General features: G+C 39.8%; 1 protein-coding gene across 9 annotated transcripts in view; it reads right to left on the reverse strand.

The window, feature by feature from the left end:
* The window catches only part of cita (citron rho-interacting serine/threonine kinase a), a 35,091-nt gene extending 17,464 nt beyond the window's left edge, over positions 1–17,627 (reverse strand). For 5 of the 9 annotated variants that reach the window (XM_017422839.2, XM_017422837.2, XM_017422838.2 and 2 more), the window contains exons 1-19: positions 17,518–17,627; positions 17,175–17,297; positions 16,884–17,031; positions 15,354–15,529; positions 14,279–14,380; positions 11,337–11,479; positions 10,967–11,060; positions 10,673–10,879; positions 10,328–10,481; positions 8,919–9,111; positions 4,418–4,523; positions 3,483–3,626; positions 3,179–3,298; positions 1,835–2,005; positions 1,533–1,586; positions 1,376–1,429; positions 1,016–1,156; positions 748–876; positions 294–389 (exon numbers count right to left, since the gene is read on the reverse strand). In XM_017422839.2, coding sequence (XP_017278328.1) covers positions 294–389; positions 748–876; positions 1,016–1,156; positions 1,376–1,429; positions 1,533–1,586; positions 1,835–2,005; positions 3,179–3,298; positions 3,483–3,626; positions 4,418–4,523; positions 8,919–9,111; positions 10,328–10,481; positions 10,673–10,879; positions 10,967–11,060; positions 11,337–11,479; positions 14,279–14,380; positions 15,354–15,529; positions 16,884–17,031; positions 17,175–17,276 — 2,334 coding nt within the window. In that variant the 5' untranslated portion in view covers positions 17,277–17,297; positions 17,518–17,627. Of the gene's footprint in view, positions 1–293; positions 390–747; positions 877–1,015; positions 1,157–1,375; positions 1,430–1,532; positions 1,587–1,834; positions 2,006–3,178; positions 3,299–3,482; positions 3,627–4,417; positions 4,524–8,918; positions 9,112–10,327; positions 10,482–10,672; positions 10,880–10,966; positions 11,061–11,336; positions 11,480–14,278; positions 14,381–15,353; positions 15,530–16,883; positions 17,032–17,174; positions 17,298–17,507 lie in introns of all 9 variants that reach the window. The other 4 variants (XM_017422840.2, XM_017422841.2, XM_017422836.2 and 1 more) reach the window with 2 other exon arrangements.
* Between the last annotated feature and the right edge of the window lie 575 nt (positions 17,628–18,202).

An 18,202-nucleotide genomic window follows, 5' to 3' on the forward strand; every position in this document is an offset into this window, starting at 1 on the left:
TAAAGTGTAACACAAAGTGCTTCAGGCATTGACTGGTATTTTTTGTAAATGTTATGAAGATTTAAAAAAATATATATTAGTCAACTGATTAAAAATCTCCTAAACGTCACCTACAAATGGTAAGTTTGAAATCAGTCTGAAGTAATTAAGCATGGGTAGATCTAGATTACGTCTCTTCAGAAATTTGCTGTAACTTCTCACGTTACAGCTCTGACTATCTTACACAACAACGATGGTTCAAATTGTCAAGACGGACAAATACTGACTACATAAAAAACATTAAACCGGCCAACCTTTATCTTATCTTCGAAAAGCCTCTCCTTCTGAACAAGCTGAGTTTCCATCCTCTGAGCTGTAGACTGGGCATCCCTCAGGTTCTCTTCCAGCTCCTGAAGAAGTTGAAAAACATCGTTTGACATGCTGACAGTACATATGAAACAACAAGTGTCAGCTATTTAAAAAAAGGATGAAACTTGCATTGAAAAGCTGGAAATTCACAAGTTGACCGTAGCGATGCCTGCTCATGTTGGCGATGGTAAAAATCACGCAAGTAAGTGGGTTACCATCAGAAATTTGTAAGGCCCTGCTCTTCAAAGAGTAGTGTGTGTGTGTGCCTGTTCTCAAATGACTAGGAGGGTATATCTAATTCTAGGGTGGAATGAGTGGAAGTAGGGAACACTGGGTAATGGGGAAATTAGGGGTGGAGTAGTGCAGAGTATTAGCGAGTCTGATCTGTAGCTCTCTCACCAGGATCTTTTCAGCCATCTGCTGGATTTGCTGGGATTTGGTCTGAATGTCATCTTTCAGCTTATTCTCCCGCCGCTCAACCATCTCCAGCCTCTTTACCTGGTTTTCCAGGGTCTTCCTACCCTCCTGCTTGCACAACAGAACATACAGAAGATTAACTGCACGTAAAAGTTACTAAGTGGGGGCCGTTCATGGACTGCAAAAGTAATTTAAAAGACAAACCAAACCTTGTCGGACTTTAACAATGTGTATTTATTTAGTTTGGTACCTCTGTCTCTCTTAGACGACGCTTTAAAGTGTCACTTGAGTCAGTTTTCCCTCGCAGGCGCTCCAGATCTCGCTCCAGCCGCTCTTTAGCCTGTCGGACATTCTGCAGCAGCTCGGTGGCTTCTGTGCTTGCTTTCACTGCCTGAGGGGAATTCAGAAGGTCAAAGGCTGTTATTAGGTCCCAAGACAGATATCTCAAGTGACAGTACGATACAGTAGATGGCACAGATGACTAAACAACTCACTTTTTACAGATGACCGAGAAAATTTGCATTAATATATCAGAGACTATTGAAATTTAAGTAGAAAATGATTGTTTAAAGCCAAATACTGCACAATGGTTGTGAAAAGCAACATTTACCTTGGACAATTTGTCCTGGAGTTCCTGGATTTTCACCTGTTGTTCAGAGTTAGTCTGAAAAAAACAAAACAAAACAAAACACAGTGAGTGTCTCATTAATCTAAACAATTACTGTCATGCTGCAGAGAAAGTGACAGGTGTCTGAGGTCACCTTTACCTTCTCAAGTTTGGAGAGAAGCTCCTCCACTTCAGCTTTTCCCTGCTCTTTAGCCTGAAAACGAACAATCAGATCAATAACCAATGACATTAAGAGAAGTTAACCCTGAACAAGTGGCAGGCTTTTAGAAAGCTTCCAAGCTATGTTAACCTATGTGAATCTAAAAACGGTTTAGATTCACATAACTACAAAATTCTAAATTAAACAGATATATCAGACACTTTAGTATACAGTATTTGCGTATTTGACTCAGCTGACACTTGAGTTACATGAAGTACAAACAGACATGGAGCAAAAAATACCTTTTGGATTCTCTGCTGGTATTCCACAGCTTTTCGTTTGAGCTCCTCGCTTGTTTGTCTGGAGTCTCTAAGCTCAGCTTCGTAGAGGTCACTGCGACGCCGAGCGGCTGACAGGTCCTCCTCCAGCTGCCTGATGGTCACCTGCATCTCCTCTAGCTGGGCGTGGTACTCCTGAGGCCATCAGCAACAGCATCATCAGTGAGCATCAGTGAGGTCAATAAACAGTAAAAAAAAATCTTTCTGTGACAGTTTAATTGTCTTATCAACATGTTGAACTCTGATGTGATTTTTTCATTGTGGATGAAAAATGTTGCTGAGCCAAGACATTTGAGTTGCTCATTTGATTTTTTTTATCTAATATAATGTAATAATCTCAATAATTTAATACTCATTATGCTTGACTTGGATTATATTTATACTCTATCTGCTAAATATATCTGAAAAAGAATTTAACATAATGATCTGGTAATCAACGCAGAATAATCTAAAGTTTTTAGTATCACACTTGATCGTGTAAAACATCTGTAACATGAAATGCTTTCTAAGGAGGGTAAGAGTGAAACTGCAGTAAACTGTATAGTTGTTTAAGCCGTAATAACTAACAACTGTTGACTTTGCAGCAGTGATAGAAACTGAGAATGTTACTACAGAAAGCAACACAAACACAGTGTCACAGAGCAGTCATCTACTGAAATGGTGATGCTCTGTGGCGATGACCATTTATCAACAAAACTGTCAAAATCCAAAAACAAAAACCCAAACTTTACAACTTTCCACTCCAGGACATGAGGTGAAAGATAATCTAACACTATAAAGTGTCAGAATCTTGGCAGACACTGACGTGGAAAAGTATAAACTGTTCACTTAAGTCATCTCTTGCACGCCAGATATTCATCTGATGATATTAGATGACACAAGTTGTTATGACAGATATTTAATTCAATCGAAATGCCATTGGTCACTAAGGGTTTCCATCTGTAAAGAAATCCCTGCTTCTTTATTATAAAAGTACACCAAACTATTGCAACTCCTTGAAGGAGTGTTGGTGAATCTCCTGAGTAATAATCAATGTTTAAGGTTTTTAACCTCACAGGGATGCCATCTGCAGGCATGACCTTTACAAGAGCTGCGCACTCAGGGGAGAAGCCCCGTCTGTTTAACGGTCCCACACTGAGAGGGAATATTATCACACCGCGAAACCACCTATAGATTAAAAACTGAAACGGAAAAACAGAATACTTTAAAATAAGACAGCAGCTTAGTAGATGGACCGTGAAGTCTTTAGTTCCCTCTTTCAGTACAGCAACCTTAAAGTTAAGAAGAGTAAAAAAACAATATACATACTTGTTCTTTAATTTCTTGCAGCTTGTTGCTCTGCTCTCTTATGTCGTGCAGCAGCTGCATGGCCTTATCATCCTCTCTGGAGACCTCCACACGGGCCTCCTCCAAGCTTCTCTTCAGGCTCTGCACACACACGAATGTAATCTCAGGGTCCAATCAACACTGCTTTTTACATTTAATTGTTAAGAACAGTTATGCAAAAGTACTCAAATACCTAAAAGACCACTAACATCTCGAACAATATTATTCCATTCAAACATTTCCTTAAACCGCAGACAGTTATGAAAGAGCTGGTAGTATGACTCACGCTGCATTCAGTGATGTAGGTGGCGAGATCTTGCTCCAGGATGCTTCTCTGAGTCTCTGAGGCTTTCAGCTCCACATCCTTCTGGTGGAGAACTGACTCCAGGTCAGTCATTTTACGCTGGAACCTGGAGATTTCCTGCTCCATCTTAATACAGCAAAGAAAACCCATCTTATTCAAAGCCTTTAGGGGAGGGTTAATAATTTACAGCATTTAAAAAAAAAAAAGATTTTGGGTTCCATCTGTGTAAGCTTAAGATTTTACTGTAGGATCACTAGAAATGAGCAGCAAAACCCTAGTATGCCAAGACATATTTGGCCAATATGACTGATTCTGATACAGATTCTAACCCATTTTTTCCCGACCCATCGCCACGCTGCGAATGCCTCAAATCACAAAGCTGTAATGTTGTACAAACAAGAAGATTATCTTGGCTTATTAGAGCACAAACAGAAGCTTTTAAGCCAGTCCGCCAAAATAAACACAAGAAATCTGGAAATAAAACCTGTAATGATAAAATGAAAGTTGAATTTTACAGTTTCCAATCAGCAGTTATTTATATGTGGCTTCGAATGAAATTCACCCTTCCAGGAATAAATAAGGCGGCACGGCTATGAAGTGGTTGGCGCTGTTGCCTCCCAATAAGAAGGTCGCAGGATCGCCCCCCGGTCCGGGCCTTACTCCGCTTTCCTCCCACACACCAAAAAACATGCATGCTAGGTTAATTGGTAACTCTAAATTGCTCCTAGGTGTGAATGGTTGTTTGTCTCTATGTGTCCCTGTGATGGACCTGCGACCTGTCCAGGGCATCCCCCGCCTCTCACACAATGACTACAGATGACATAGGCAGGGAGAAGTGGGGAAAAGGAAATGGATGGAAGAATAAATAATATTTATCTGGGGAAAAAAAGGGGACACATACAAACTTGCACACAAACCTTATGGCATTTGTCTTGAGTTTCTTGTAAATCTTTGCTTTTAAGATGCAGCTTCTTTTCCATGGAGTTGGTCTTAGCAGGAGAGTTGAGGCCTGCAGACACTGACCTGAGGAAACAACGTTAGGGGAGTGCGTTTAAGTAAAGCGCGCATACTTCAAACTGCACTGACCTTTACTGCGACATTTATAAGAATGCAGAAACGTCCAACTTGATATTTACATTAGTATGTTTTAACAAATGTTTCAAAAGAAGATCAAAATCCCATATGAACAAACCCAGATCATCTAGGCATTTTTTTTTTTACCAAAATACATTTTAATGAGATGGTTTGAAGTAGTTAAAGCCAAATAAGCACAGCATCCATATCTTGACGCTGGCTGAGATCGATTTTAAAACTCCAAAATGAAGGAGAAAAAAAAGAAAAAACTGAACGAGTCCACACAAATCGCAACATTAAGAGCACAAAAGTCTGCACTGAGCCTACTTTTTTTCCTAACAAAAGGTAGAAGTACACAAATGACACTCTTGTCAACAATTAGGATACCATTCATCAAAACATTTGTAAAGAGAGAATGGAAAAACTTCTTTTCATCAGAGTCTATTTAGCATAGAAACAAACTTAATAAAAACAATTATGTGCATAAGCCCAAGTGTTTTGCTTTTTCCTGACAAAAGAAATTTAGCTGTGCTATGAGTTGAAGGTCTATTTGACGTTTTGTAGTGAGTTGAATGCACACGTTTTCATGTATATGCAATAAACCATCTGTTTTGTTTTCAATTCTTCAAAACTTTTAAAGCACTAAGTAAATTTTCAATCTTTTGCTGAACAGAAATGATGCAATTCTGAATAGATGTTTTCCCCAAAATAACAAACAGACATGTATGAATGAGTTTACAAATACTGCAAATAGATCTTTAATAAAGTTGAGTCAGACTGAGTCACGGTGTTAAAAATAGTCCCATAAGCATGCAACGCTCGCTGTGCGCCAAGAAACCTCCCCCCTGAAACACATTTATAGATGGCACATATACCATATAATATATTCAGACAACCCCCCCCCCACACGTTCAGCTTTATTAATCAGAATCAAAACACACGGCATATTCACAGGAATTCTAATTAAACGGGGAGGTTTCCCATCAAGATGAATGTGTAGCCATAAAAATAATATTAGACACAATAATTATCATCCTGTTCAGGCAAAGTGAAGCATAATCAAAAATGCTAAGAAATGCTAAACTTCTTGTGTAGTTGATAAAAAAGTTGATGATGAGAAATGTATGCAAGTCAAACTAATCAGGTACAAACACATGTTCCAGTTCTAACAACAAAATTAAAACTACGTAGAGAATTAAATGAATCCAGACATATGTGCAAGAAATTACAACACAAAGAGACAGAAATCATAATTTTTTTCACAAATGTCAAAAAGAAAAAAAAAACCCTGTAAAACAATATCTATTCTTTGTAAATTTATGTACGATTTGGGACAGAATCGAGTGGTTTCATTCGGTGTACAAGCAGCTCAAAATGGATTCCAAAGTCGATGGGTAAAACACGACATGGATACCCTTTCTCCCCTGCGTTCGCTTAAATGTAATTTTAAAAGCAAATATGTACACAAATACACTATATTATAATTGTAAATATGCAAAATCATGAATAACCCAAAAGAGTGAGTCTTGTTGCATTGGAAGGTGATTTTTTTGGCAAACAGATGGACCTTCTGGCTTAATCGCGGCGCTGTGAAGGAGGTCAAGGGCTTCGTGAAAACACAGGAAATCAAAGCTTGTGGGAGCCCAACGAGATTTCTGAGAAAACTCTGGCAATTAGACGTGAACAATGTTCCCCAAAATGAAACCCTAAACCCTGTAACAGAATTAGATGGGAGGTTAAATGATCAGCTAAATAATTAAAACTCATCTTCTGGGGACTTTGAATTCAACTTTAGACCCAGCGCAGCCATCTGGCATCGTTCAGGGCATTCTGATAAATAGTTGTTATTTTGTCTTACGGAGAATCAGATATCCCACTAGTCAGACAGACAGACTGTTGAAATCATAGTCTTGTCAACCCCCAAACACCAGGGGGCCAAAAAAATTAAAAAAATCGGAGATGCACTCATCACTTATAACTGTGTTGTAGATCAGATTTTTAACTGCTTCATTCTGTTCATCGTTTTCTTTGCTGAGCCAAAGTGAGTCACCACCTTCTCAAACTGATGATGTGGTTAAACATTTTAACGACACCTTTTGGTCTTTTGGTCAGGAATCGGACGCCCCCTTAAGTCTTATTGACTTTTTACCCATTTACAACTGATTATTGTAGTTCTTTTCTGGCACCTCTGACTTATGGGGTTCCTCAGGGGTTTATCTTTGGACCCATTTTCTTTTTTTTTTAAATGCTCCCTTTAGAAACACCTAATACAAAAATTGTATTGTCAACATCATTATGCTGATGATACAGGCTCTGATTTTGCCCCAAATCAACTTTCTAATAACATCCTCCAATCCCTCGCCTCGTTAGGCGATGACATGAAATTATTCTTTAAAAATAATTTAGAGAATCACAACCTGAACTTGATAAAATTTGTTGACCAGGTAAATTATTGTCACAAAAGAAAGATATTGAAAATATACTCTGTTAGCTTATCATCAATTAGAAATGATAATTTATGTGTTTGTGTCATTAGGCTTAGAGGACTATAAATCTCCTAAATTATGTCTAAACTGGGATTCTGTTTCCTGTTAATCCAAAACTCTGATTATAACAATAGCTTCCAGCCAAATTTAGAGTTTAATTTGACTTTTTGTTCACAAAGACATAAACAATCAGGCTCCCACTTAGATATTTGAACATTTAACCCCCTTACATTCAATACAGCCCCCTGAGGTTTGCAGACCTTTTACTTAGTCCTCACTCTCAGATGAAAACACAAGAGAATTGTGTTTTTGCCATCCTGGGTCCCAGACTATGAAGCAGTTTTACTTTGATAGTTAGAAATTAAAGCACTATTGAATGTTTTAAATCACCTTTCTTGGCATAATGATATTTTAGAAATTGTTTGATTTGCTTTATATGTGAAATCATTACTACTACTATATCAAAATTTACTGACTTACATTTTTGCAAAAGACCTCCAAATTTTCTTAATTGAAAATGTTTCAAAAATATATATTTATTTTCCTGATAAAATGATAAAAGTACATCAGGAAAAACACTATTTTTTTAAATGCAACTACAAATGGCTTTTCAGAAATCTGAGAAAGCTGTTAAGAAAATTTGTTGTTCACTTTTCCTAATAAAGAGTCGGATAATTAAGGTGAAGAAAAAAAAAGCGTAAAAAGAATCATGACTGAAAGTCTTAAAACACAAAATTAGCATTTCATTATGCCTTACTCTGGGCTCTTCCTTTTCATTTATGGCATTGTAATGAAGAATGTGGACATGCATATGCATGCACCCACACCAAATTGTGATACATTTTAAGAGCTCTGAGGTCCTCTTAGTCAAACGCAGCTGGGAGCATGACTGGCCTGAGTTAAAAACCATAAACAGATGACTGATGGTGTAACAGCAAGGGACAGAGACATTAGACATTAGAGAGAGAAAATAAGAGGAGGAGAAAGATGGGTAAAGATGGGGGTGGGGACTGAGGGGAAAAAAAAAAAAACACATGACGGTAGTAACCATAGAAATAGATTTTCTCCCCCAGTCTGAGCTCCCATCCCTTTTCCTGTCTAATCTGCTAACGCTTTTTCTTCCCTTTCTGTCGGTGCTGCTGCTGTTTTGATCCGCAGTCTCCGGCATCATTAACCTGCTAGAGCGCTGGCATGGGAGCGCAGAAATGAAAGCCATGCCTGTGCATTATTATCTGAGGTTAAGAAGCCAAACACCATTAGGATAAATTACAGTCCCAAGCTGTAAAAGTAAGGAGCCCATTATGCCTCACAGTAACGGAGGAACCTCAATAACAGCACGGAGGGTGGTGCGCCTGTGTGTGGGGTTCCACTTCCCAGTAAACCTCATTGACACACTCAGACGCATACCAATCAGTGCTCACAGAAAGACAACGCAGACTGCCCTCCTATGGTTTATTTATTTGATCTACCTACGCATCAAGTGAACCATGTGGGCTCTCAGAGCACAATAAGGCACAAAAAACAGAAATTAGAAAGAAAAGAGCACCAGAAAAGGAGGGGATTCCTCCCCTCCCATGCTGCTCGTCTGACACAGCATATGGTCAAACCAATTTAAGCGCTAACAGGCATAACATTATTGACACAGACAAAACCAGCTGCCCAAATGATCATCCTAAATGCTCCCTGAAAATTGTTGCTGTTGTAACAATAAGGAGTCTGTTGGCAGGACAGCAGCCAATGCTAGGATGAGATTTTTAACCAACAAAGGTGTCACAGAGGGGGCTGTGCTGATTACAGACAGACAGTGGGTTCATTCTGAAAATAGGACCAACAATAACAGGAAACAGGTAGCACTTACTCCGTCTTGGCCAATGCTGTTAACGGTCTGCTGAAGAACCAGCCTAGAAAGGGCAGATCCTGGCCCTGAAAGCCCACTGCTGGCTGAGCTCCTCGGTGGGTTGCTGAGGCTGGCCAGGGGGCAGCCTGCTCCGGCTCCTCAAAATTAGAGGTGTCATCCTCAGCGTGCAATGCAGGAACGAAAGGCGGAAGAACTGCGGGGGTATAAGGAGGAGAGGAGGGAATAAGAGAAGGACAAGGAGAGAAAAAAATAAAAAATAAGGAGCTATGATAAACCAAACTAGGTAGTAAAAAAAAAAAAGGTGTAAAAAAAAAAAAAGAAGACACAACAAGGAGAAAGGGAAGAGAAAGGAGGGAAGGAGGAGCAGAGCGGTGGGAGCCTAGAGTGCGGCAAGTCGCGCGTTGATGCACATGCTGCCTCCGTCCCTCCCTCCTCCTCCTCTCTCCCCCTTTCATACACATGCTCACTCGCTCTCCCTCACTGCAGCAGAGCAAGCTAATCAGCTGGAGCCACAGCTGAAGCAAAAAGCTCCATCTGTGTTGAACTGTCAGTAAACAATACGGTACAAACATATGATACTTCTGATACCGCAGAGTATATCTTCTTAAAAGTCAACACTCAAAACTACAAAAAAATACTAAATGTTGCAAAAATATAAACTGACTTCAAATCTAATCTGATGTCTCTGCAGAACTGATGGTTTTCACAAAGCTCCTTGCTTAAATAATAGGCACAGATAAGGTTTCTGTAAACAGAAAACATCTCAGAGGAAAAGGTGCCTGATAAATGCTTCTGAATAGGAGGGTTTAGTCATCTGAGGACATGAGCAGAATGATTTGGCAGAGCAAAACAAGGGCTCATCATCCCTGCAGATATAGTTGTGAATTATAAACACAACGTCAGGATGCGGTTCATGAATGTGGGCACGCTTCACTGAGAATGTCTGATAATTAAAGTGGTATGGGCATGTTTTTCAAAAGCTAGTCAGCTGACAATGTCAAGTTTAATGAGAACAATGACGCCGAACAAACACACGTGTGTTTCTACCATAAAGAGTGCGCTGGTGGTGTCTGCATACAAGATCTGCGGCACGTCTGTTGGGACTGAAACGAGTCTGCCTCGCTTCTTGTTTCTACGTCCTCCTGAAGAAGGAGCTGGCCCACTGCCAGTGACACACAGAATCTCATTGTTTACGACTGAAAACACTGTAACGTGATTGTTTTGTGCTGTGCATGTGCACCCACACTCGATGCACATCACGAACAATATTTATATTTGACAACAAGCTATTACTCATCTGTCCAATAAGACGATTACAACAACCACCTCACTATTTAAACCAATGTCAGTATTTTTTTTTTTACTGGGAAAACAAGAAAATAGAAAGCCAGAAGAAGGGAATCCCTCACCTTGTCGTAAGTTGTTCCAATCTATACTAGAGAAGAAAGAGTGACAGCGGAGTCCCTGGAAACCCAGACGTTCTTTTGCGCCGCACAGCAAGCTCTGCACCAAGTCAACAAACTGCTTACTGGCACGTGGCTCCTCCGGAAACTTTAAATAACGCTACAGGCAAACAAGACAGGTATTACATGACATAAACACCGATCAGATTTTACCTTATTCAAACTGCATGTTTTATTCATTCTAGCCAAGTACTGGGTAGAAATTACACTTCTTCAATCTCTTTTTTTATTTATTTATTTACAGACTAGACACTACCAGTGACCAATGTATCAGACCAACTGACTGTGTACCTGGAAGTTGAGGATATTATGAATGGTCTTGGTAGAAGTGCCATCGGAAAAAGGCGACTTGGAATAAATCATTTCGTAAGCAATGACCCCAAGGGACCACCAGTCGCACTCAATCCCATAGGAGCTGTGAGGACCCCCGTTTATGGCGGTCAGGACCTCAGGAGAGAGAAAGTCTTGGGTCCCAACAGGTACTGAGGCAACGGCTACCTGGAGAAACATTAGAGAAACACCTCAGTTATGTCTCTGTCGAGACCACTGAAGTTACCAACGGGCCAAACTCTGTATTCCACTCACCGTTTTGTTCGCTGTCAACTTTGCAGCTGATCCGAAATCAGCAAGCTTAATGTGGCCGGTCCGATCGATGAGAATGTTTTCTGGTTTTACGTCTCTGGAAGTGGATAGTTTATAAGACATCTGATAGTGCTTTTAGAAAGCCTCTCAGTATCGTTTGGCAGCTATTCTGAAGTTTGTAGAATTCATTTGTGAACGTCAACAATGATTTTACACTACATGCTCTCATACTCTGAAGAAAAAAAATAATTTTGTGACTACTTAAAAGTAAAAGTAAAAAAAAGAAAAGCAACTCAGATTGTCTGTCGACACTTTGGTCTTCAAGATAAACACTCCAACAGTGAGAGAGTGGATTTAATGGTCCGTCTCTTACCTGTGGACGTAACCCAGCTGGTGGACAGCATGAATGGCCTCTACCAACTCAGCCAAATAAAATTGAGCCATTGACTCATCAAACTGATCTTCGTATCGGTTCAGCAGAGACATGAGGTCACCGCCTGGCAAGTACTCCATTGCCTGAAGACACACACACAAATAGAGACGAAAAAAAAGGGGAAAAAAAAACTATGACCAGTGTTACAAAAGAATATAAAAACATGTGTGTTTGAATTTGATTGATCAGCAATAAGAAGCATAGCATATAGGAGCATTAATTAACACTGGTGTGTTTGCACTGGGAATGAAAAAGACATCAACAAATGTAAGACCACATGTGGTGACTCTGAGCTCAGATCAAAGCTTTATTTAAATTTATTGTATAGGGTAGTTCTTTTCATTATAGATTCAGTTATATAACAATCTGGAAACTATTACTGATTCATCTGTGATACTGCAGTCAAAGCATTGCTAAAAATACACCATGAATAACGGCAAAATCCCCGTGCAGCTTTTAAGCCTCTGATCAGAATAATAATTTTAAAAAAAAAAACCTCTTTAGTGAAGTCCACATGCCACGACTGAAATTTTATTCAAATTATTATTTATTCATTTAAGCTCTAAAGGGGCAAACTAGCTGTTATCGCGTTGACAATCTTTTTTTTTCCTGCTCTCCGTGCCTCGAGAAGAAAGAGACTGGTCGAGTTGATTGGGGCTATATGGTTGCTTCCACACAGCCATAACAGGCGAGAGCCCCTGGTGCATGAATGGTCTGCGAGTCTGAATGAACGGGAGCATTCTCCATTGTTACCTAGCAACAAGGAGACTGGGTGCCTCTCTGACACACCGATAAAGATGGATGCTTTGTATTTTTCTCCATGCTCGGTTTGTGAGTAGGGTGAGAGAGGGGGAGTGCAAAGAGAAAGAAAAAAAAAAGAGAGAGATGAGACAGACATGCAAGGCGATATAAGGAAGATATATAAGTGGTTAGAAAGAATGTCAAAACAGTTCTATACAATTTAAGGCCTTGTTGAGCTGGAAATGCCTTTTCTTCAACTTTAGCTAGCCTGGGTCATCACAGAAACAGATACTGTGAGGTTAAAACAACGGAGCTCAGGGCAAAATGTTGGGCTATTAGGGTACAAAGTTATTGTGGGGAAAGAAGCCTGTTTCGTTAAGTCAAAACTCCATAAAATGTTTCATGTAACTGAAAAGCTGGAAGCTTAAAGAAATCATAAACTCTGTTCTTGACTTTTTTTTCTCCCCCACCTCCCTCACTTTTCCACTGCTGTAGTTTCCATAACTCTGTGGATTATATCTGCGCCTGAAGACTGCCCACAGCACTTTAGAGGCCGGGCGCAGAGAAGAAGCAAACAGCACAAAGTATGTTATTAATCTGAACAAAATCTCAGGGACTAGAAGATGTACTAGCAGTCCTGCAAGTTGTACCAGTCTTTGCTACTGTCAGAATTAGTTTTCAACCCATGTATCCAATATTCTGACAGGACGCAAAGTTTTATTAATCACAAACTGTGCATGGTCTACAGCCTATATAAAAAGTAAGATTTGTCTTGTGCTGTAAAACGCAAAGTGACATGGATGAAACACAAATGCAACATGGCAAAAGGAGTACAACTGACTATTAGATATGACAGCTCAACCTTGGTTGAGAAGAAGAAAATCTTTCTAAGATCATTTTTTTAAAATTTTTGCACAATACTGTACTTTCTTGATGAGGATTGAGAGAAGTCCGATACATCCCAACGACCACAGAAACATTTATTATATCTGGAAATACTGACACAATGGTAGGAAGGACTGGTGGATTTTGTTGGGAGTCAAATATAAGTCATTCAGACGGACCACGAGCAAAAATGGTGACTGGAGAAATTAATAAAACAACTTCGATAATATGTGGTTAGACTGCAACGTGTTTGCCTCTGAGATGAAGCTGATCAGTGTGACATTAACCAAAGGCAGACTCGTGAGTGGGTCAAAAAGGTGATCTGTTAAGAGCTGCTACCACTTTTATAAAGACACAAGAAAATAGCCAAACAGTTTTCGGCCAGAGGAAGTGGAGGAGGATTATTTTGGCGGTGAGAAATGATTTCCAAGTGTTTGTGGTGGTGCTGATTCAATCATTATAACGAGCAGTTTTAGCAGTACAACTGCAGGATGCGGTATGAGTGATTGATGGCGCTTGAGATCAGCTGCTTTGTTGGGTTTACGCAATTTGCTCTCAGGAGTTACAACACTGAAAGCAGATTTATGAAAACTTTCGGACGGCCATGGGTGAGGCGGGTTAGGTGGACTGAAAACAAAGAATGGCCGGGTTCAGAATGAGATGGAGTGGTGCATGTAAATGAGATCAGTGGTGGTGAAAATCGGGGCTGCTTTAAGAAGCAGACATTAGTCAGGGTGAAGACGAAGTCCAAGACTATTACCATGACTGTGGCTCAGTTTTAAATGAGAGAGCTGTGCCGGTAGGGGCTGTGTTCGTACCCCACGCTGCGCTCCGCAGGTGAAACAGTTCGTGCAAGTGAATTAAAATCAACATTAGAAACTCCAGTTCTTCTCTGACAACTTCAGGCTACTGTGGCAAATTATCATCAAGTCTACACCCTCTAAGTTGTCAACACTGCTTTAATGACTGGAGCCGTGTGCATGAATTGGCAATAAGTCAAACATTACTTGATTTGCTTTTATTATTCAAATTTTCAGCTAAACAATATCTCTGTCTCGGCGTGCTTTGAGAATATTTTAAATTACAGCAGAAGAGATTACATTTAAACCTGAATACTACTTTGTGTCAGAGTCATTTACTGTTTGATTATTATTCTACTTTTTTTACTCATCCTATAGTTTGATACAAATAAATCTGATTCATACACAAAAGTGTTTTTTTTAGCAATGACTTAAAATGAAACACTCCAGTCTCACCAGGTAGACATGATCTTTATCCTGAAAGGCATACAAAAGCTGTGGTATCCAGGGACTGCTGTTCAGAGACAGGATCTTTCGTTCCTCCTCGTGAAAAACCATCTGCAAAAAATTAAAATGACACAATCTGTAAACATACATGTAATGTAGACAATCCCAGGGCCAAAAATCAGACGTGCTGAGGAGTCTACTTATATAAAACAACATTAGGGAGCAGAATAAGATGACACAGCCTAACCAGTCAACAGTGTAATCTGCCAATTAACATCATTCGGTCAGATAAGCTATATGAAGGGAGTAGGCAAAGAATGGGTCACTGGTCGTTTTAAGAGGCTGATAAAAAAAAACATGGAGACATCTGCAGTTCAGGCAATCTACAACCACCATCTGAGTGTATTTTGTTTATTTTTCCCCTGTGCCTACATTACAGACAGAGTGTAGGACAGGTCTGCTTTATCAAAGAGAAACAATGCAGATATTACCTGAATAAATGAAGGCTGAAATCATTCAGTCATTTTTTTTTTTACCCAAAAGGTACAAAAATGTATAACAACAACAACAGATGAAAGGATTAAAGACATATCAGATGACCACTAATCCAAATATTAAAACTTATTGATTTAAAAACTTCTTGCCCTCCTTTTCCAGCCTTGGTTCATGCTGCTTGCTTTGTCAGTGAAATGCCATTTAAATAAAGCAAAGTGGTGACATGAACAAAACATCGCTTGTTCATTCAAACTGAGCAATTTGTTGCCCACTTCACATCTCTTGCTGTCATTGCTCATGTACTATTCTGACTGAGGTCTGTTCTATTAGTCATATGCCAAAAAGCACAGTTGTGAACAGAAAAAAAAACCCTCCCCAGATTTGGGTTTGGTGTATTCAGCCCTACAGTGCTCTCCTGTGGGCCTTTTAAAGATTACAAGTTTACGACACGCTGTGTGTTAATGAAGGTTGACAAGGCCCACAAGGACAGCACTCTTGTTGTACTCCGTCCCACAGATAATAAATAAAATATCCTTTATAAGCATTTTTTCTAGATTTTACAAGGCAAATAAAAAACGAGGAAGCTTACGTTCTCTTGAGTGCGTAACACGGTCTTGTTCATGACTTTAAGTGCGCACACATCTCCCGTGGCTCTCTCTCGGACCACCTGGACTTCGGCGAAGCGACCGCGACCCACCACCGCCCATGGTTCAAAGTCCTGAAGGCCCGGCTGCAGGGTCTGCAGCTCCGAGACCACTTCAGAATCTGTTTGACAAAAACAGCTCTTCACACACAATGATACGTTCAATGACAGGAACGCAGATATATGCAGATGAAGGAGATTCAGTGGTTAATTTGGAAAGTGTTTAAAACAAAAACTGTCATCAATAAAATATTATTTGTATGTTCTTATTTTTTGATTTGGTAACAGGAATTTCAGTCACTGATTTCTATGATGTGCTGTGCGAAAATCACGAGTTGTCCCTTATTTTCGTGAATTTTGGCTCCTTTTCTTTTCTGATTTTCAGTCGAGTACCTGAATATTTTCACAGGAATGTTTCGTTTTGTTTCCGGTTGTTTGTTACCCACTTTAAAATTGACCTATGAATCATTTAAACACTAAAAGGATCCTAAAGCTGAGAGATTAATAAATGTTGGGTTGACGTATCACAGACAACTTAGCAAAGAACCACATTTGTGAGAAGCAACCTGTCACAAGTTGATCAGATGAATCTGTATTAAAAAAACACAAAAAACACAAAAATAACACAGCTGGACAGACATAACAGTATTTGAGAGGGTTTTTTAAAAAGGTAAAAACTTGTCATATAGTATACAATCAACGTATCTCTCAGGTTCTGGTTGAGGTCTTTGCTGGATTGTTGCCTATTTCTTAAATATATGACTCTCAGACAAGAGCTAGGCTGACTAATTGACCACTTTTTAAAACAAATCTGTAATCGGCTACGCCCGACATACTTAATAAATTGCCAAATAGGAAAATAAAGATGCAGCCAGCTTGCTGCAGCCTACAATTTAGGTTTTTTAAACCAGAATGCTTTTCTGTGTATTATTTTTAAGTGTATAAGTTTTTCCGAGGATTGTTAAAGCTACAGTCCTTTAAGCTGAGCACTTACTGTTCTGTTTCGTCAAATGATAAAATACATACTGACTAAAACATACATAAAATTAAATAAATAAAGTCAGTGATGTATATCAGCCACCGGCTGCCCTGGTTTCTAAGAACCTGTATGGGCATTGGTCATAGAAAAACTCACATGGGTTGATCTCTAATACAGAAACATGTACTGTGGGTAACTTTTCAGACTCGACACTTCGTCTATTGTCTTTCATTCCTCTACTCTCCTTTATTTTTAAGCCCTCACCGCACACCATTCGATCACTGTTGAGTACACAGACTGGACAGAAAATGAGGAAAGAAGCAGCTTTAGTCTAACAACAACAACAACAACAACAACAAAAACCTTCAGAAAGCCCAGAGCAATATTGATCCAGAACACTTTAAAAATAAGTCCGAGAAAGTCTGGCTGTGGTTTGAAACTCTTGCGCAGCACAGACTAGAATCTTCTGAATGCACGGTGTGGACCCTGATGCTTACATTTATTGACAAATTTGGCCACATGATGGATCTTCATTAGCTCCGGGGAGGTGCACTCCTGGTAGAGCTGCAGCAGAGCCTCCAGCAGCTCCTCCCGTCCTAAGGAGCATCCTCCTCCTCCCTGCTGCCCACGCAGGCTCACTCTCCCCTGGGGACAACACAAAAACACAGGAACAGGAAGTCCATGTCTGACTGCACCTACTGCAACGAGCTTAAAACTGATTTAAGTGTCAGTGAAACGACCCATAGGTTAAGAACATGTTGAAATATGTGAGAACACGTTAGCTTTACCTGAAACACCTGGTTGAGTCTCAAGTTGCGGGTGGTGATGGGGTCGGCGGGGGAACCGAGTGTTTTCAGGCTTCCCTGACTCACATACTTAAATTTCAACATGGTTTCCGAAGCACAAATAACCTGGGAGTATGACAGAGTCGGCGTTTACATACACGAAGCATTCATACAGGAATGTTAATCACAAACGGAGCAGCAGTCACCACATTAGCTCGTCCTTTAGCGTGAGCTAATGGTGACTAACGTCTGCTCCCTAACTTTATTAACAAAACAAAACGAAATACCCGACATTCTCTGCCAGTTTAAATACAAAAGTAAAACAACACGACGCACCAATACTCACCAGACTGCCATGCAGATATTAATAGAGCTGTTTTTACATAGGTTAAAGTGAAACGCGCAAGAGCACACTGTTATCTTCTGTTGTCCACTGTTTCCGGGTGAACTTTCAAATTTTGCGCGTTTCCCGCCCACCTCGCGAGCCTGGTGAATGAAAGCGTCATTTGATTGGCTGTTCTGCTTTTGCGTGGGCGGGTCTGTGTACATTTTTCAACCAATCACTGCGGGCTGAGCGCAGGAAGAAAACGCTTCCTCTGGGAGGCTGTGTGTTTTCTGATTATAAATATAAAGATGACGTTTTCTGGAGGTATTTCCGCAGCATTATTTGAGTTGGTAAGTTTGCAACAAAGTAAATTTATCCACTAATTTAAACAAGATAAGCATTTGAATTTCCAGTTTTGTTTTGGTTTTTTTCTGTAGAGTTTACATTGACTAAAAATTTGTTTTCATACAAAGAGTCTTTTTACCCAGTAAGAAAACACACACACACACACACACACACACACACACACACACACACACACACGTTTGTATTTCTGTCCTTATTAGGACATTGTACTGACTTCCATTCTTTTCTGTAGCCTAACCCTAAATCTAAGCATTACCAGTATATACCTAACCATAAACCTAACCCACACCTTAACCCTAAACCTAATCCCTAATACAAAAATAAAGTTTTTTTGTCGGTC

Source organism: Kryptolebias marmoratus, linkage group LG4, assembly GCF_001649575.2.
Source record: "Kryptolebias marmoratus isolate JLee-2015 linkage group LG4, ASM164957v2, whole genome shotgun sequence".
Taxonomy (NCBI): domain Eukaryota; kingdom Metazoa; phylum Chordata; class Actinopteri; order Cyprinodontiformes; family Rivulidae; genus Kryptolebias; species Kryptolebias marmoratus.